Source organism: Euprymna scolopes, chromosome 28, assembly GCF_053919585.1.
Source record: "Euprymna scolopes isolate OS-2025 chromosome 28, ASM5391958v1, whole genome shotgun sequence".
NCBI lineage: Eukaryota > Metazoa > Mollusca > Cephalopoda > Sepiida > Sepiolidae > Euprymna > Euprymna scolopes.
The window spans coordinates 14,748,044-14,763,750 of NC_136509.1; the positions used below are offsets into that span (position 1 = coordinate 14,748,044).

General features: G+C 35.5%; 1 protein-coding gene across 11 annotated transcripts in view; it reads left to right on the top strand.

Annotated features, from left to right (window-relative positions):
* Positions 1–15,707, top strand: part of LOC145249487 (phospholipid-transporting ATPase ID-like) — a 516,252-nt gene that overhangs the window by 412,992 nt on the left and 87,553 nt on the right. For 10 of the 11 annotated variants that reach the window (XM_080111088.1, XM_080111082.1, XM_080111081.1 and 7 more), the window contains one exon: positions 4,530–4,628. In XM_080111088.1, coding sequence (XP_079967214.1) covers positions 4,530–4,628 — 99 coding nt within the window. Of the gene's footprint in view, positions 1–4,529; positions 4,629–9,094; positions 9,239–15,707 lie in introns of those variants that run through there. The other variant, XM_080111091.1, reaches the window with a different exon arrangement.

Consider the following 15,707-nt stretch of genomic DNA (forward strand, 5'->3'; position numbering starts at 1 on the left):
AATGTTATTTTACTGTTTTCACAAAATTAATTGAATAGGCTTTCCATTTTTCTTGGAAGCAAATTCTATATTACTTGGCCTTTTGGTCAAGATCAAAGTGTAGTATCTGTTTTCAGATGCTGCACTTTCATTTCTTGTTCTCTTTCGGTGAAACAATTTTTTTATTTTTGTACCTTTTCTCCACGTTAAAAAACGACCCTGGTGTCTAACTCTGTCCCGTGGGGAGGCATTGTAAATAGGTATACCATTTTGTGTTGGTGTTGAGGGAAATTAAATTTTTGCCTCTACAGCTCGACTTCAATCAAAGAAACATGAGAGTTCAGATATAAAATGTTACATATTTATGAAACCATGTAACAAACCAAATTTTGTATGGTTGGCTTCCATGATATATTTGTAGCGGTTTAATGCTGACTTTTGGTACTGGCTGGACATGTATCTTGACATGATTAACCGGTTGATAAAAATACTGATTGATTAAATTCTAAGTTTTTAAGTTCACAACTGTTAAATCCAAATAAAAATATTTTGAATGATCCAGGTAATACAAAAAAAAAATTGAATTTTTATCAACAATTCAATAGACGCCATTTTTTTTTTCTTGTTACCTTGTGTGTTTCTTTATCTTCTGAGGAGAGAATTCTGTTGTTGCAAGAATCAAAATACAACCAAATTCAAGATAAACATTAATTTTTATCGATACTCACTTGTTATGAAGCAAAAGATGTTCAGGTGTCGTGCTCAGTGGGGGATATTGATTAACTATAGAAACTAGACAATTATGACTCGAAAACCTGTTTGACCAGTTGCTGGTGAGGTTAGCAGGAGATGGGAGAGGAATGACGAGAGCCAGACATATGACGTTTTTCTTGTGAATTCCTAACTGTTAATCCCTGACTTTAGAACCTCATCGCCTGATCAAACTCACCCAACGCTAAATGGTATGTGTCCAGGAGAAAGGGTCAGATTGGAATTTTGAAGAGTTGCAAAAAGATGGTTTGTTTAGCTGTTTATACTCCAATCTATAAAAACGATTGTGTATTTATTTGTATACAAATCTATCCAATCACAAGTCACATACTTTAATATATATACACACTAGTGGGGTTACCTGCCATTGCCCGGGTGTGTCGAGGTGATGTAATAAGGAATCCTGGGTGGAGATAGGTGATAAAACAACAAAAAAAGTGGTAGTAGCAAGGAGGGAGAATCAAAACAACAGTAGGCAGCCCGGGTGGAGAGAGGTGTTAAAAAAAAAAAAAAAAGTGGTAGTAGGCAGCTAGGCTCGAACCTGTAACGTGAAGGAGGAAAAGAAGGTAAAAAAGGTAACATTTTAGCTGATGCGTCCATGGTGAAACCGGAAGTCGCAGTGGTGAAATTAAGGGTAGTCAATCGAGAGGAGATGATGACTTGTGGAAATGTCGATGAAAAAAGCGACCCAACCTTGTAGAAAACTACCCAGTTGAGGGTGAAGGAATTAATGTTTTTGGCCAATTTTTTTTATATTTGTCGTCCTAGACATCAAGCTTTAAAACGATACCAATCTCGTCAGCAGGATCCGTAGCATGTGTCGAAAGTTTTTGGCAGACATACAAACACCCACGCACATACACACATTTTGCCTTTTATCTATATATATAAAAGGCAAAAATGGCGTGTGCATTTTTGTATGCCCCAGAAAGGTTTTTTTCGGGGTGTTTTTGCAAGAGTTTTTTTTAGAGAACTTTTTATATACTCTCTAGATTATAATATGTACGATTTGCGAATGGACGAACTTTTATAAAATTTCCTCTATTCCATCCTTTCGTGTGTTTGTTGGTTTTTTTTTTCATGTAAATAAAGTGAAGCCAATTAAAACGAATGTCATTTGCTGGCCTTCTCGGCCGGGACCTCCAGAAAAGCAATTAGAATTGATCAATGTGAGGAAAGCCCTTCATATAAGACAATTGCTATTCATTTGGAGAGCTCCTCCTCCTTGGGGGGAGCTAGTTTCCTCCAACATCGTGGAGAAGCAAAAACTGGCCTGCAGCCAACGTTCATTTCTGCACCTGCGTGATTCTTAACTTAATCACTTCAAGTCAATTTTTTGTTTGACATCAATAAATTAGAACGTTTTTCACTTTCTCACGTCTTAGCTTTTCTTTCACTTGCTTTTCTGCCTTCGCGTCATGGGTTCAAGCCTACCTGCCTGCCTACTAACACTTCTTTCCAAACACCCAGGCAACGCGGGGCACCCCCACTAGTGTGCGTATATATACGAGGGGCGTGCAATAAGTAATGCCCCTGACGCACTTCCCATAACAGTAGAGCTATGAAACTTGGCACGGTTATTAGTCTTTCTCTACATAGGAACCACCTAGAGTTATGCATTTCTCCCATCGTTTGATGCAGCTCTGGAGACTGTTTTTGTAGAACACCCCAGGTTGGTCCTCCAACCACGACGTGACTTCAGAAATCAAGGCTGCATCATCTAGGAAATGCTTTCCTTTCAAAAACAACTTCATGGCTGGGAAGAGGTGAAAGTCAGAGGATGAAAGGTCAGGGGAGTAGGGAGGATGGGGAAAGATTTCATAACCACACGCCCATGCTTCTGATCTGGCGACATGCGAGTTGTGGACTGGAGCGTTGTTCTTCAGGAGGAGGATACCTTTGCTGATCTTGCCCCGCCTCTTGATTTTGATAGCTTCCCTTGATTTCCTCAAAAGTGAAGCATAATAGGCTCCTGTAATTGTGGTACCCTTTGCCAGGAAATCTGTCATCACTACTCCGTCCTGGTCCCAGAAGACTGTGAGCATGACCTTGCCAGCGGAGGGCTGCACCCTTGCCTTCTTGGTGCTTCTTGGTGGTGAATCCAAGTGCTTCCACTACATTGACTGGGATTTGGTCTCTAGATCATAGTGATGGACCCAGGTTTCATCCTGTGTAATCAGTCTTTTGAAAAACTTTGACTCATCTTCTTGGCACATCTCCAAATTCATCCTCGAGCACTCGATGTGTTTTCGCTTCTGGAATGGTGTGAGCAACCTGGGAATCCATCTGGCAGACATCTTATGCATATGCAAATGGTCATGAATGATAGTTTCCACAGACTCTGTACTAATCTTGACATCTTTGGTTATTTGGCGAATAGTAATGCGCCGATCTTCCAAAATGGCAGCCTCAACTTGATGGACAAATGCCTCATCAATGACAGAAGTGGGGGCGACTAGGTCTGGGAGCTGTTTTCACAGACTTCCAGCCATGTTTGAATTCATGATGCCAGCGTTTTACAAGGTCATATGATGGGGCATTATCACCATAAATTTCTTTCATTTCATAAAGTCTCCTGTGGTGTGCGTCCTTTCAAATACAAAAACCGGATCACTGCTCGACATTCAACAGGCTCCATTTCACACCTGACTCAGTTCAAACACCTGTAAAACAGAAACCACAATTAGTTCAGAGCTGTAATTTGCCACATAACCCGTAGAGATATAAATCATTGCACATGCAAAATTTCAGCTAGATCAGATAACTGGAAGTGGGTCAGGGGCATTACTTATTGCACGCCCCTCGTATATATACATGTATGGCAGCCTCAACTTGACAGATGCCTCATCAATGGCAGAAGGGGGGGCGACCAGGCGTATTTGCACGTGCGTTGGCGTATATATTAAACCTTTACTATCTAAAAACAACTCGTTCTCAACTGAAATGAACAAGTCGACTTTTACTTGTCAAACACATATCACACCCAAACCCTTTCTCTCTCTCTCTTTGTCTCTCTCTCTCTCATCTATTTCATATACCTGGCTAAACAACTGAAAAGCGGTCAAAATTTGAAAACCTAAAAATTGAAATTCCTCCCCTCGTCTACCTGAATCTGCTACTTCCCCACACACACCACTAATGTATTTTAACCTTCAAAACTTAAATATTGTCGATACCCGCCTCCCTCCCCCTTACTATCCCCCCCTTTTTTCTCGTATTTCCTCTAAAACATTTCTTCCAAATACTATCAACCATAAGGTCTGACGAGGCTGTTGGATCGTAAACATGGTCCAACATCCGAAACATATGTAACCAAACAGATAAAACATATATATATATATATAGTGATCTATATATTATAAAATATTAGTATGGGCTGAAACAATTGTATGCTTATATAGTAAATAAAATGAACCTTTTTGAAGCATAATGTGTGTGTGTACATATTTGTTTGGAGAATTCTGTACATTTCTACATAATGACTTTCTTTTAATCTGTTTCAATGTGTAAGGGAAAATGTCTCTACTCTAACTGTTTTCGTTGTAAGAATAAGTATTTTCATTAAAAAAAATGAAGCGAAATAAAATATTCATGTCAATAACATAATGGAAGAAAAAAAGTGAAAAATAGGCTAATCAGACACAAGTATCAATATGTCTTATTTCTATTTGGGTCTGATGCTGAAAATTTGACAATATAACAATTATGTTAGCTTCATATTAGATATTATCCTATTGTTTTTTTTTTCCTCTTTCATGTTAATTTCTTTTTGTTCCCAGGTTATACCCCCAATCTCTCCGTTGACCCCCTTGACGACGGTGATCCCTTTGGTGGCAGTATTTGCTATCACAGCAATAAAGGACTTGGCCGATGACATTGTGAGTTTTCTCCTTTTCTTTTATATTGTTTGTTTCATTGTTTATATATATATATATATATATATATATATATATATATATATGTATGTATATATATTATTAACAAGCAGACTATTACCACAGTCGACTAAGGGACGAGTGATGACATATGGAAGTGAAACCAGGGAAAATGAGGGTTGAGGACATGTGTTGCATGGAAAAAAATATGAGAATCTTAGTTTAGAAAATTCATGGACTGAAAGGTACATTTAAGGAGAGCAAAACTCGTTGGAGTTGATTGAAGCTATGAGTTGGAATGTGGTTCACTTGTCAAGTCACATACAAGTTGTTGCTACCCGATACGGACTTCTATTTTTATACCTCACGGAATAAACTTGTATTCTAAATTTTATATCTGTTTTTCACTCAACAATGCAACATTTTGAATCGCAATTGCGATTGATACGTAAAATAAAGATTTTTGTGTTTATTGGTCTCTGTCTGCTGCAGAATTTCAAGAGTTTGCTTATGATCTGAATTTATACAAGTAAGAGTGAAGTGTTGGAATTTTGGTTTATCCATGTTTGTCCTAATCTCTATACTTCTTATTCTGTGTCTTTTTTTTTACATGGGGGTCACCACTTATTAAGGCCCGGAGACAACTCAGGGATAAGGGTTATTGCGTGTACAGTAATCAATGAGATAGTATTGTAGTAATCGTTAGTATTGGAGATTTGATAGTGTCTTACTTAAGGGGGTGGTTTATCAGGAATTTTGTTTATGTTGGATTTGAAGACATCCCAGTTGTAGTCAGGTGGGAAACAGGCATACGGAAGAGAGTTCCACAGTCGTGCACTTCTGAGAAAGAAGTTCTGCTCATAGAATCTACGTTTGGATTTAAGCACAGATAAAGATTGGGGAAAATTATTGACAGTAGTTTCAGCGAGATGGGTGTTTCTCGTGAAAGATTGGCGAGGGGGGACGAGAGATTGAAGCTCAGACGAGCACTTGCCATGGAATTAATGATAAAACAAAGACAGGCTCGCAACGTCTCTTCTGTGGGAGAGAGGCTGCAGGGAAGAGAAAAGAGCATCCCCCACTAAACCACAAAGTCTATTTTGTACTCTGTCAAGGCAGGATAGGCTGTTTTTAGCAGCTCCTGCCCAGATGTGGCAGCAGTACTCCATTCTTTGACGTACTTGGCTTTTATACAGATAGAGAATTGCATTAGTAGTGAGATATCTTCTGGAGCGGTAGAAGGATCCCACCATTTTCCCAGCATCTTTGGCAACAGACCTGATGTAAGTGTTCCATTTCAGATCAGGAGTAAAGGTGAAACCCAGAAGCTTGTCAAAACATGGAGCCTCCCCAAGATGAGAGCCATCCATTTTAATTTTCCTAAAATGTTTATCTTTGGGCTATTGTCCACATCAAAATGGCTATTTCTATTTACCACATTTTCGTATTTTGTTTTAATCGCATGTAATGAACATCACACCTATTTTTTTTTTCTGAGATGTTTATATTTTTATATAATTTTATTTATATCATGCTTATGTAATTAAATAAAATTACAAAGATAAATATCTTTATATTAGAACCTATCGATATAATAGAAAGCTCGATAGACTAGATAGAACAATTAAAAAACAAGAAAAATTGATGAAAATAAAAATTGAATAAAGTGTGATATTTAATCCATCGAAAATTCAGACAAGGATTTATTATAACGAAAAATGCTTAACCCATGGATTTTTCAAAGATAGACACTTCTTATCAAAGGATAAATATTAAGAAAAAAAAATTGTATCACTAATTCTTGTGATTTTGAAAATATTTATAAAAAAGAATTTTGTGTAGGCTTTTTCAATATAATAAAAGAATGAAAATGAAAAAACTGCAATAAATAATCAAGGAAGAATCTGGAATCTGAATGGATTATATTGAAATCCTAAAGGTTATTTAAATTTGAACATAAATAACCCATGAAGTAATATTCTTTATGACCCAGGCAGAAGAAACTGCAATCCGAGATATGAGCTGATTGCAGTAAAGTCAATTTAATTTGTAAATATATCAAATAATAATTTAAATTGTGATCTCCAAGGTTCAATTAAGGCAGATGAAACGACCTTGTCCACAGCTATGCAAATACACCCGTATCTCATTCAGAGTTTAAATGGCGTAAAGAGCATTATGCAGTTATTAAAACTCTACGAGAAAATAAATTGTTAGTCATTACTAGATCGGATAAAGGTTCAGGGGTTGTGGTACTAAATCATAATTATGTCGACAAAATGTCTATCATACTGAACAACACGGAGAAATTTATAAAAATGGGCTCGATTGCAACTCCTGATTGTGCAACCTCTTTAGAAACCAAATTCCTAAAGAAATTAGTTAAGTGGGTTAAGAGTAGAGAACTTCCTTCTAGCATAGTTAATGAGATTAGACCCTCAGGATCGATCCGTCCTAAGTTATATGGTTTACCGAAAACTCACAAAGTAGGTATTCCTTTAAGGCTTATTTTATCTATGGTAGAATCATCACAGCATAAAGTTGCAAAATGGATCTTAAACATTTTACGACCTGCATTAAAATATTACAGTAAATACTCATTTTGTTTTGCAGACTTTATTCAAAGGTCTAAGGTTATTAATAAATGTGTGTTCTTATGCCATTAGCAACCTGTTTAGTTGCGTCCCGATTTTAGAGACTATAGATGTCTGTACAGATTTTTATATCGTAGCCAGGTATTGTCTCCTCCCATTTCTGAAAGTATATTTGTTGAGCAGATGAAATTTGCCACTACATCTATATGTAATGTATTGGGGGCAGTAAGTGAGAAATTAGGAAATCAAATCGGCTCAAGAGTGCAATATTGTTATTTTGCTTCAAATGTACGTGTTGTGTTCTCTACAAGAATGTGAATGCCATCCTCTCGAAAAGATGTTCTTTCTAACCCCCCATCATAATAATAATGTAATGTACAATTTTGAATGTAGTTGCAGTGCCAACTATGTGGGTTAAATAACATTGAGATTGGATGGAAGAGTCCGACAGCATATACTTACAAATCAGAAATAGGACACACGAAGCAGCAGACGTACTTGCCAACACATACAGAACGAACTTTAGCACAAACTCATTTTCTATCCTGAGTTATTCCATTTAAAGATCTTAGAGACTGTTCACGTTCCATTGAGAAGGCCTTTTGTCTGTAAACAGAGGGAATGCCGTGATTAGTCTCTAGGATCTTCGAGTAATTTAACGTTGCTTTCTTTTAATTGCTCTCCCCCTCCCATTTTTTTTTCTTTTTTTTCCACACACATAACATAGCGCAACGTGATTTTATTTTAAATTGTACATATTTTCGACCTCCCCGCCTTTTCTTAAACAAAAAAAACCTTGATACAGCTTTGAGAAAGTGAGGGCGAAACCGATCAGCTGACTTCCCCACTTTTTTTCTTTTCTTTCTCCTTTTCACCTTGTTTACTTTATTTTAAAACGTTTTTAATCATGAATTATAAAATTCTTTCCTTCATGATTGCGATATTTAAATTCTGTACCCCAACCCCAAAGAACCATGAAATATATATATATATTCATGTGAACTCTTTTTATTATTTTTCTTTTGCCTCCTGTTTCCCTTACCTCACCCTTTTTTTAACCAAGTAAGATCTTTGACTTACTTGTAGTTTCATTAAATACTTTTATATGCAAAATCCGATCCTGCATTTTGCTAATTCCTGCCCTCTGATGAGAAGGAGAGTATTTCTTCGAAACTCCGTGGATTAAGGACTATCCACTTATCTTGTGCTTCCTTTTTTAAAATTAAATATGTTTTTAACTCTTTTTCAAGATGTCTTTTAACATATCTTATTAATCATTTGTTCATATTATAAGCTCTATTTCCTTTTCGGTTTTATTGAGCTTTTTATATCTGGCTGAGTTTATTTTACTTGTAAATATTAACTCTTTAATATTTATAATATATTTTAAGTTTACCATTTTGATTACCTTAGTAAACTTATTGTAACTTTTATTTTATATATATCTTTATATATATATATATATATATATATATATATATATATAAGATGTTCAAATACTCTAAGCACAGAAATATTTATTTGAGAGTTTTCTTGCTGATGACAGGTGGTCTTTGGCTGTCTGCCAAAAGGAACTATTTGTAAGTCTTCAACATAACATAAAATCCATAAAAAAATTATTTGTCCAGAAAATCCTTTGTCTAATTAAATAAACTGGAAAAAAAATATTTTTTATGTTCTGCTGTATTTTTTTTTATATTGGAAAGGGGGGGTTAGAAAATGTCTGCTTTTCCATTCGTTTTTTGTCCACTTCTGTCTTTATTGCTTATTTATGAGGAGAATAAAAAAGCTTTTCCATTTTCAGTTTAGCTTACAATTTACAATTTAGTTGCTAAGCGTATTTTTTTTTGTAGTTTTTCTTTGCACTTTATTACTTCTTCCAAGGCAAAGTAACTTAGAAAAGTGAGGATTTATGGAGAGGAGAGAGACGAGTGAGCGTTGGATATGCAGGAGAACGAGCATATATACTAGTGGCCTGGTAAGGTCACGGTGGGGAAAACTGAATATATGTATACAAATGTAAGTAAATTTGGACATATTTTATTAGTTTGAAAATATAGGCTCTTTTGTGTCAATTGTCATAAAATTTTAACCGTAGAATAGTATTATAATCTTCAAATGATGTGCAAATTTTCAGGTAGAAAAGATATGAGCATTTCAATATTCAATTTGGCTACCACTATATATATATATATATATATATATATATATATATATATATATATACTCGGGTTTTTTATTCAAAAGTAATGGACTAATGAATTCAACGAGGTTGTTAGATAGTGCTCAATAAAAAGAGCTGATAATACTTGTTTATTGTTATATAAACATGGTCACATCCTCCTGCTACAAATAGCCACTTGTTTCAATCAAACAACAGATATCATCAGGCAGCGACTTGACTATTCAAAGGTTCAATGAATAATCATTTATTCATTGAACCTTTGAATAGTCAAGTCGCTATATATTATATTATATATATATTAGGTCGATTCAAAAATAATGTTGTTGTTTACCTAAATATGTGTCTGTATATATAATGAATGAATGACAAAAGTTTATATTCCATGCATAAACTGTGATAGAATCATTTATTCCTTGCTGGGTTTCTTTTCAGAGTTGGCACACTTTGTAGATGACTACATCTTGCTAATTTGCCCTCTTCTTACTTCCATGGGTGTCCTGTCCAAAACCCCTGTTCGTCCGCTAATGCATTGTATATCGAACTGATCTCCCTCATAATTAAAACTGTACGTCTCAAGATCTATCTTTTTTTTCATCATGTCATCACTACACATGGCCTAAAGAACCTTGCTAGGCTTTTGTCACGTATCTTTGTTTGTTCTCACGTTCTCGGCGAATAACATGATTATCAGAATGGCATTTCCTCCATCAAGTTACATTCCTGAAAACTATTTAACATAAATAATTATTTCACTTTGATAAGATTCCTTCTGACATTCTACTTTTACCAATCATAATAATTGACCATTATAATACTTTCCAATGTTGGGTAGCAACTGGTGTTTTCCAGTAGATTAACAACATAACATGAGGAGCATCTCTTTTTGATTTTGCAGAATTTGGTGATAGTAAGGTGGAGGAGGAGAGGAATCGGGATGTAATGAGGAGGAGGAGGAGGAGGAGGAGGAGGAAGCAGGATGTAATGGAGCTGATATGAACGATGGGGTTTGTTTTACTATACTCATAAATGTGAAAAAGTGTCAAAAAACAAATATATAAAATTAAATGTTATCAAAGACAAAAAAAAAAAGTTACTTTTCTACCTAACTGGATAAGATTTTAGTGTTTTTATTTAATGTAAAATGTTTATTCGGTTCCAAAAACGAGTAATGTTGAAGGCTGCCGGTGAACAAGAAAAGATGGCTGTAATGTCTTTGAAGACTCAATATTCACTTCAAAATAAGAGATAAAACAAAATGGTGTTAGAAACCCACCCAATGTCCCTGTAACATTTACTGGGTGGGTTTCTAACATTACTCGTTTTATGAACCGAATAAACGTTTTACATTAAATAAAAACACTAAAACTTATCCAGTTTGGTATAAAAGTAACTTATCTTACATTAGATAACATTTATTTGTTATATATTTATTTTTTGACAAGTTTTTCGAATCTGCATATAGTAAAACAAACCCGAATAATGAATTACCAGTAAAACCACCACCCACTTGTGAGCTGATCGACTTATAGGAGTTGATACAAGCAACCTAATGCTAAACATAATTCAGTTTATTTATTGCAAGGAAAAAGACGATTGAAAAAGAGAGGAATAGGCAAGACACAAAATTGAGAATATTTCACTTATTTCTGACAACATTTACATTATTCGTTCTCAATTTACCAACGATTCTAAAACAAAAAAAAAACCCAAAAAAACTCTACAAATAAATATTTGAAAAAAAAAAAGGACTTGAAGCATAAAAATTGTTCCCAAAATAACTGGGTTCAGCATTAAATAATCTGAAAAGGGCGTAAAACAAAACAACCTAACCAAACCAATCAACCTAATAACTTCCTGGGTACCCAATGGTTACAGTTACCGCAAAAGATTGAATTGCATTCGATTTTTTTTCTTTTCCATAACCTGAAAAAGATTTTACTGCCCCCTTCATTGTCGATTTCTTTACATCATTTTATTAAAGTTAAAATTTTCCTATCCTGTGTCGTTCCCAGGGGTTCACATCAAAGCATTGCTACAATGTTGCAGTTTACGAACTAATAGAATTTGAGAACTTTCTTTTACTGATGCCATTTTGCTTATCCTTGCATTTTCAGGCAATCTATCCGGCATGTATATGCAGTGTGATCATGTATGGAAATGAAATATGATCAATGAGGATTGAGGATATGTGTTGCATGAGGAGAAATTATATAAAAATGATGGGATAGATGTGGGAGTCTTAAAGACAAGCTGTTATAATCTCATAGGAAAATTAAATCTTGTACAGAAGAATATCGCATGTTAAGATTTTAAAATTCTATTTGTTCCGCTGGTCTGCTTCCCAGTTGAATACAACATGGTAGTCTTCAAATACAATGTAAACAAGTTCTTGTTGAGCTGTCCCCATAAATAATCAAATTCTACCCACTTACTCTATTAACAATAAGTATACTACCACCTTATATTCATTAACCCTTATCCTTGAGTGGCCTTCAGGCCTTGGTTAGTGGTGACTCCCAAGGAAAAAAAAGTAGACCACATTGAAAGGAATGTGTGTGTAATTTTGAAGCCAAGGTTGCACAATCTCCAACCATATCTCTCCTGAAGCAGCACTGCTTGATTTCAGTGAATGTCCAGGACAACTTGAAACAATGCAGAGATAAAAAAAGAGTACATATAACACCTGATATTTCTAAACTCCCACCCATCCAGTTCTGACCATGGTCAACATTGCTTAACTTCGGTAATTGAATGGCAATATGATTATGGCATATATTCATGCAGAGATTATACCAATAAGCTTCTGACAATTTGTGCCTTCCCCCCTCCCCCTGCAAAAAAAAAGAAATCCTTCGCATAAGCTTTGATACGGAATAAAGCAGGTTTAATATGGGATCATCATTATTCAGTGTCCTGGGAGATAACAGTGGTCCAGTGGTTAATGACATGATTAACAACCTGGGTGTCCCAAGTTTGATCCACTTCATTCCACAAGAACTCACTTGCATTTAGGACGTTGCGAACTTTCAAACGGTCCCTCCTCTAAGTAAGTACTTGGTGTCTTTCTAGAAAGAATTTTGATTATAAAAATATCAGGGAAACCAATGCGAACAATACAATCATGTGATAATGCTGGTGATGATGCCTAGATGGATGGTTTCGATTCTGAAATTCTAGAGCCATCATTAGCTGAAGACCTTTTGGGAACTAATTGTCGTTTGTATTATTATTATTTGCTCAAAAGGAGCTTTCACACAGGTCATCAAAGATCTCTCCTTGAAACCAACCTGTGGCGTTCCCTAGAAGCTGAGTGATAACTAGTTTCCTCAGATTGCCAGTACTCTCCACCTCTTTCGATAACTTTTGCAAATAACTTTGCATTATCACAACAGCTGCTTACCATTGATTTCTTGCTGGCAGCGGCCATTGGTCTCCACTAGAATTTGAATGGCAATAAGCCTCCCTAAGTTCCCAGTTCTCTTCGCGCTTGTCTCTCCTTGGTCTTTCCATCCTCCTTGACCCTTCTCGGCTGTTTGGCATCACTCTTTTTTTTTGGTGGGGGGGGGCAGCAAACTTATAGACATGCAGCTTCAATGTTCTTGTCATTCTTCATCTTTTGCCTCTGCAGTAGTTTGTCTGGCCCACACATGTGGCTCATGTGTATTAGTTTTCACATTCAAGGATTTTTGTAATATTTCAGCTGTTTACATTATTGTTATTCGTTGTAGTTTTCCAGTCATTCCTCTGATTCCAATTTCTCCCATTCTTTTTTGAAAGTTTTTCGGAATTCTTCCTAGTGCTCCTACTATTATAGGTATTATCATAATTTTCTTCATCATCCATATTCCTTTCAGCTCTCTGGCTAACTGTGTATTTGCTTCGTTTCTCCTTTTCTTTGATATTCACCCTGTGGTCAGCTGGTACAACAAAGTCTACGATTTGGCAGGATTTTTCTTTCTTGTTAATTATGACATCCGGTCTTCTTGCTTGGATGGGTTTGTCTGTTTGTATGTCTATGTACCATAGGATTTTGTGATTCTCGTTTTCAAGTACTTTGTCGGCTTATGTTTGTACCATTTGTCTGTGCATTCAAGATCCAGTTGTTTGCATAATTGCCAGTGTACTGCCCTTCCACTTGGTCGTGCCTGTTCTTGTATTCATTTTGGGCCTGTTTGCTACATTCGCTTACTATATGGTTTATCGTTTCGTCTTTTTGTCCACAGAGTCTGCATTTGCTGTTTTCTTGTGTTTTGTCGATCTTTGCTCTGATGTGATTGGTTCTTGTCAAGTTATCGTGTGCTGCAGTTATTAGGGTTTCAGTTTCTCGGTTTATGTGTCCTTTTCGCATTCATGTCCGAGTGTTTTCGTTATTCTCATCTTTTGTCATCCTTATGAATCTTCTGTGTAGTTGTTTCTCTTCCCATTTTTCTTTTCTCGTCTTCTCCTCTGTCTGTTTTGTTGATTTTTTTTTTCATGTTTCTCGCTGTCATAATTATTTTTTCAGTGCTTTGCATTATGTATTTTTCTAATTCTTTTTTTATGTCATTCACACAGTCTTCTATACTAACCAGTCCTCTCCCGCCGTCTTTCCTTTACACATAGTCCGTCAACCTCGACCTTTGGGTGTATTATTATTATTATTATTATTATTATTATTTTTTTTTTTTTTTTTTATCTGTCTGAATAAATATTTATCTTGTGAGCATAAACTCTACAAATTTCCCCCCCCCCCCGCCATCTCCAATTAAATAGAACCAATTCTGTTTTTAGATGATCGATTGTCAGCTTCTCAGCTTCCAGGGAAGATTATCTCTGTATCTCGGGTTAATTTGAAGAGCTATTATGCTGGCGAAACCTCAAAGGGTTTGACTTGATCTTGTCAATATTTTTATTTTCGTCATGTACATTTAATGATTCCGTTTTTGATTTTTTTTTCTATTTTAAGCTGACCGCAAATCATTTTCTGACAGTTTCTAAATATAGACTGTTGCTTTCCTTCTGTTTTCCTTGAAGCTGACAGTTTGTCAACATTTGCCAGTAAGGGTGGCAGAGAGAGGAGGAGAAAGGGGAAGAGAGACTCTGAAATTTCTGGATTAATTCAAATTGGCTGGTTTATTAAAAAAAAAAAAAAAAGAAAAAAGCTTTGATTTGATGAGTTGAAAAAGTTTGTTTCAAATGACTTACATGTAATATATTTCTTTACAAACAAAAAACGTATGGAAGTGTATTGTTGTGGACTGGCATGCGCATGCGTCTAGAAGAAAGACACAACTTGTTATTTAGGGGAAACAAAATATATTGCAAAGGCAACAACAAATAAAGAGTGAGAAAGGAAGGGTTCATTGTTATCCGTAAGGTGGACACTACAATATTCATCTATCCAAAACAGCCCTGATGTCATGAATTGGAAGGATTCAAGTTTAAAGTGACTTGCATGTGACATACGAGGGCGATTCCAAAAGTAATACTTCCTATTTTTTTTATTTCGCCCAAATGGATCAGAGGATGCAGATTGTATTGTTATGATGACTGAAATTATGCATTAAAGTTTCATCTCTGTTGCAAATATTGACTGTATGGGACTCTAAGAAAGCAACCCCTGTCATGAACATGCATCACAAGCAGAGATGTGTTATTGACTTCCTGCCAAAACTGCATTGAGAATGATGAATAAATAAATTCTGGAGCACAAAATTTCGCTTGTTTTGATGGTACCACTACCGTCTTCATAACTCTTCAACTTTTGGAGTTAAAAAATAGGAGGCATTACTTTTGGAACAACCCTTGTTTTACTTAACAGACAAAAACACAAAGGAAATGTTATGTATCTACCAGTTATTTTTTATTTGTTTTATTTTCTGTTTTCTGTTTTGTTTTTATTTTTTTTTGTTTATTTATCTTTGTTTTGTTTGTTTTTTATTCTTCGTTTTGGGTATTGTTTATCACATTTATTTTACATAACTCTTCATATGTGGTTTATCGTCTGTTTTACATGCTGACATATGTTGGACGGCATTTAGAAATTGACTTCCAAACTAACATACAGATTTGAGAAAGACTCGTAGATTATTTTGGATGTCAGTTTCTAAAAGCTGTTCAACTTTTGCCAGCGTACAAAACAGCTTTTAAACTGAATATTATGGTGACGATAGAAAGTTTTGTTACATGTGAAGCCAGAGCCTCGTCAAAGGGAACGGCAACAAGTAAAAGGGGGATAACTCTAAACAGAATTCCTTTTATCAAGAGGAGACAATTCAACAGTTTTAACTCAGCTTAACATTAGTTACTCAAAGTCGTCCGACT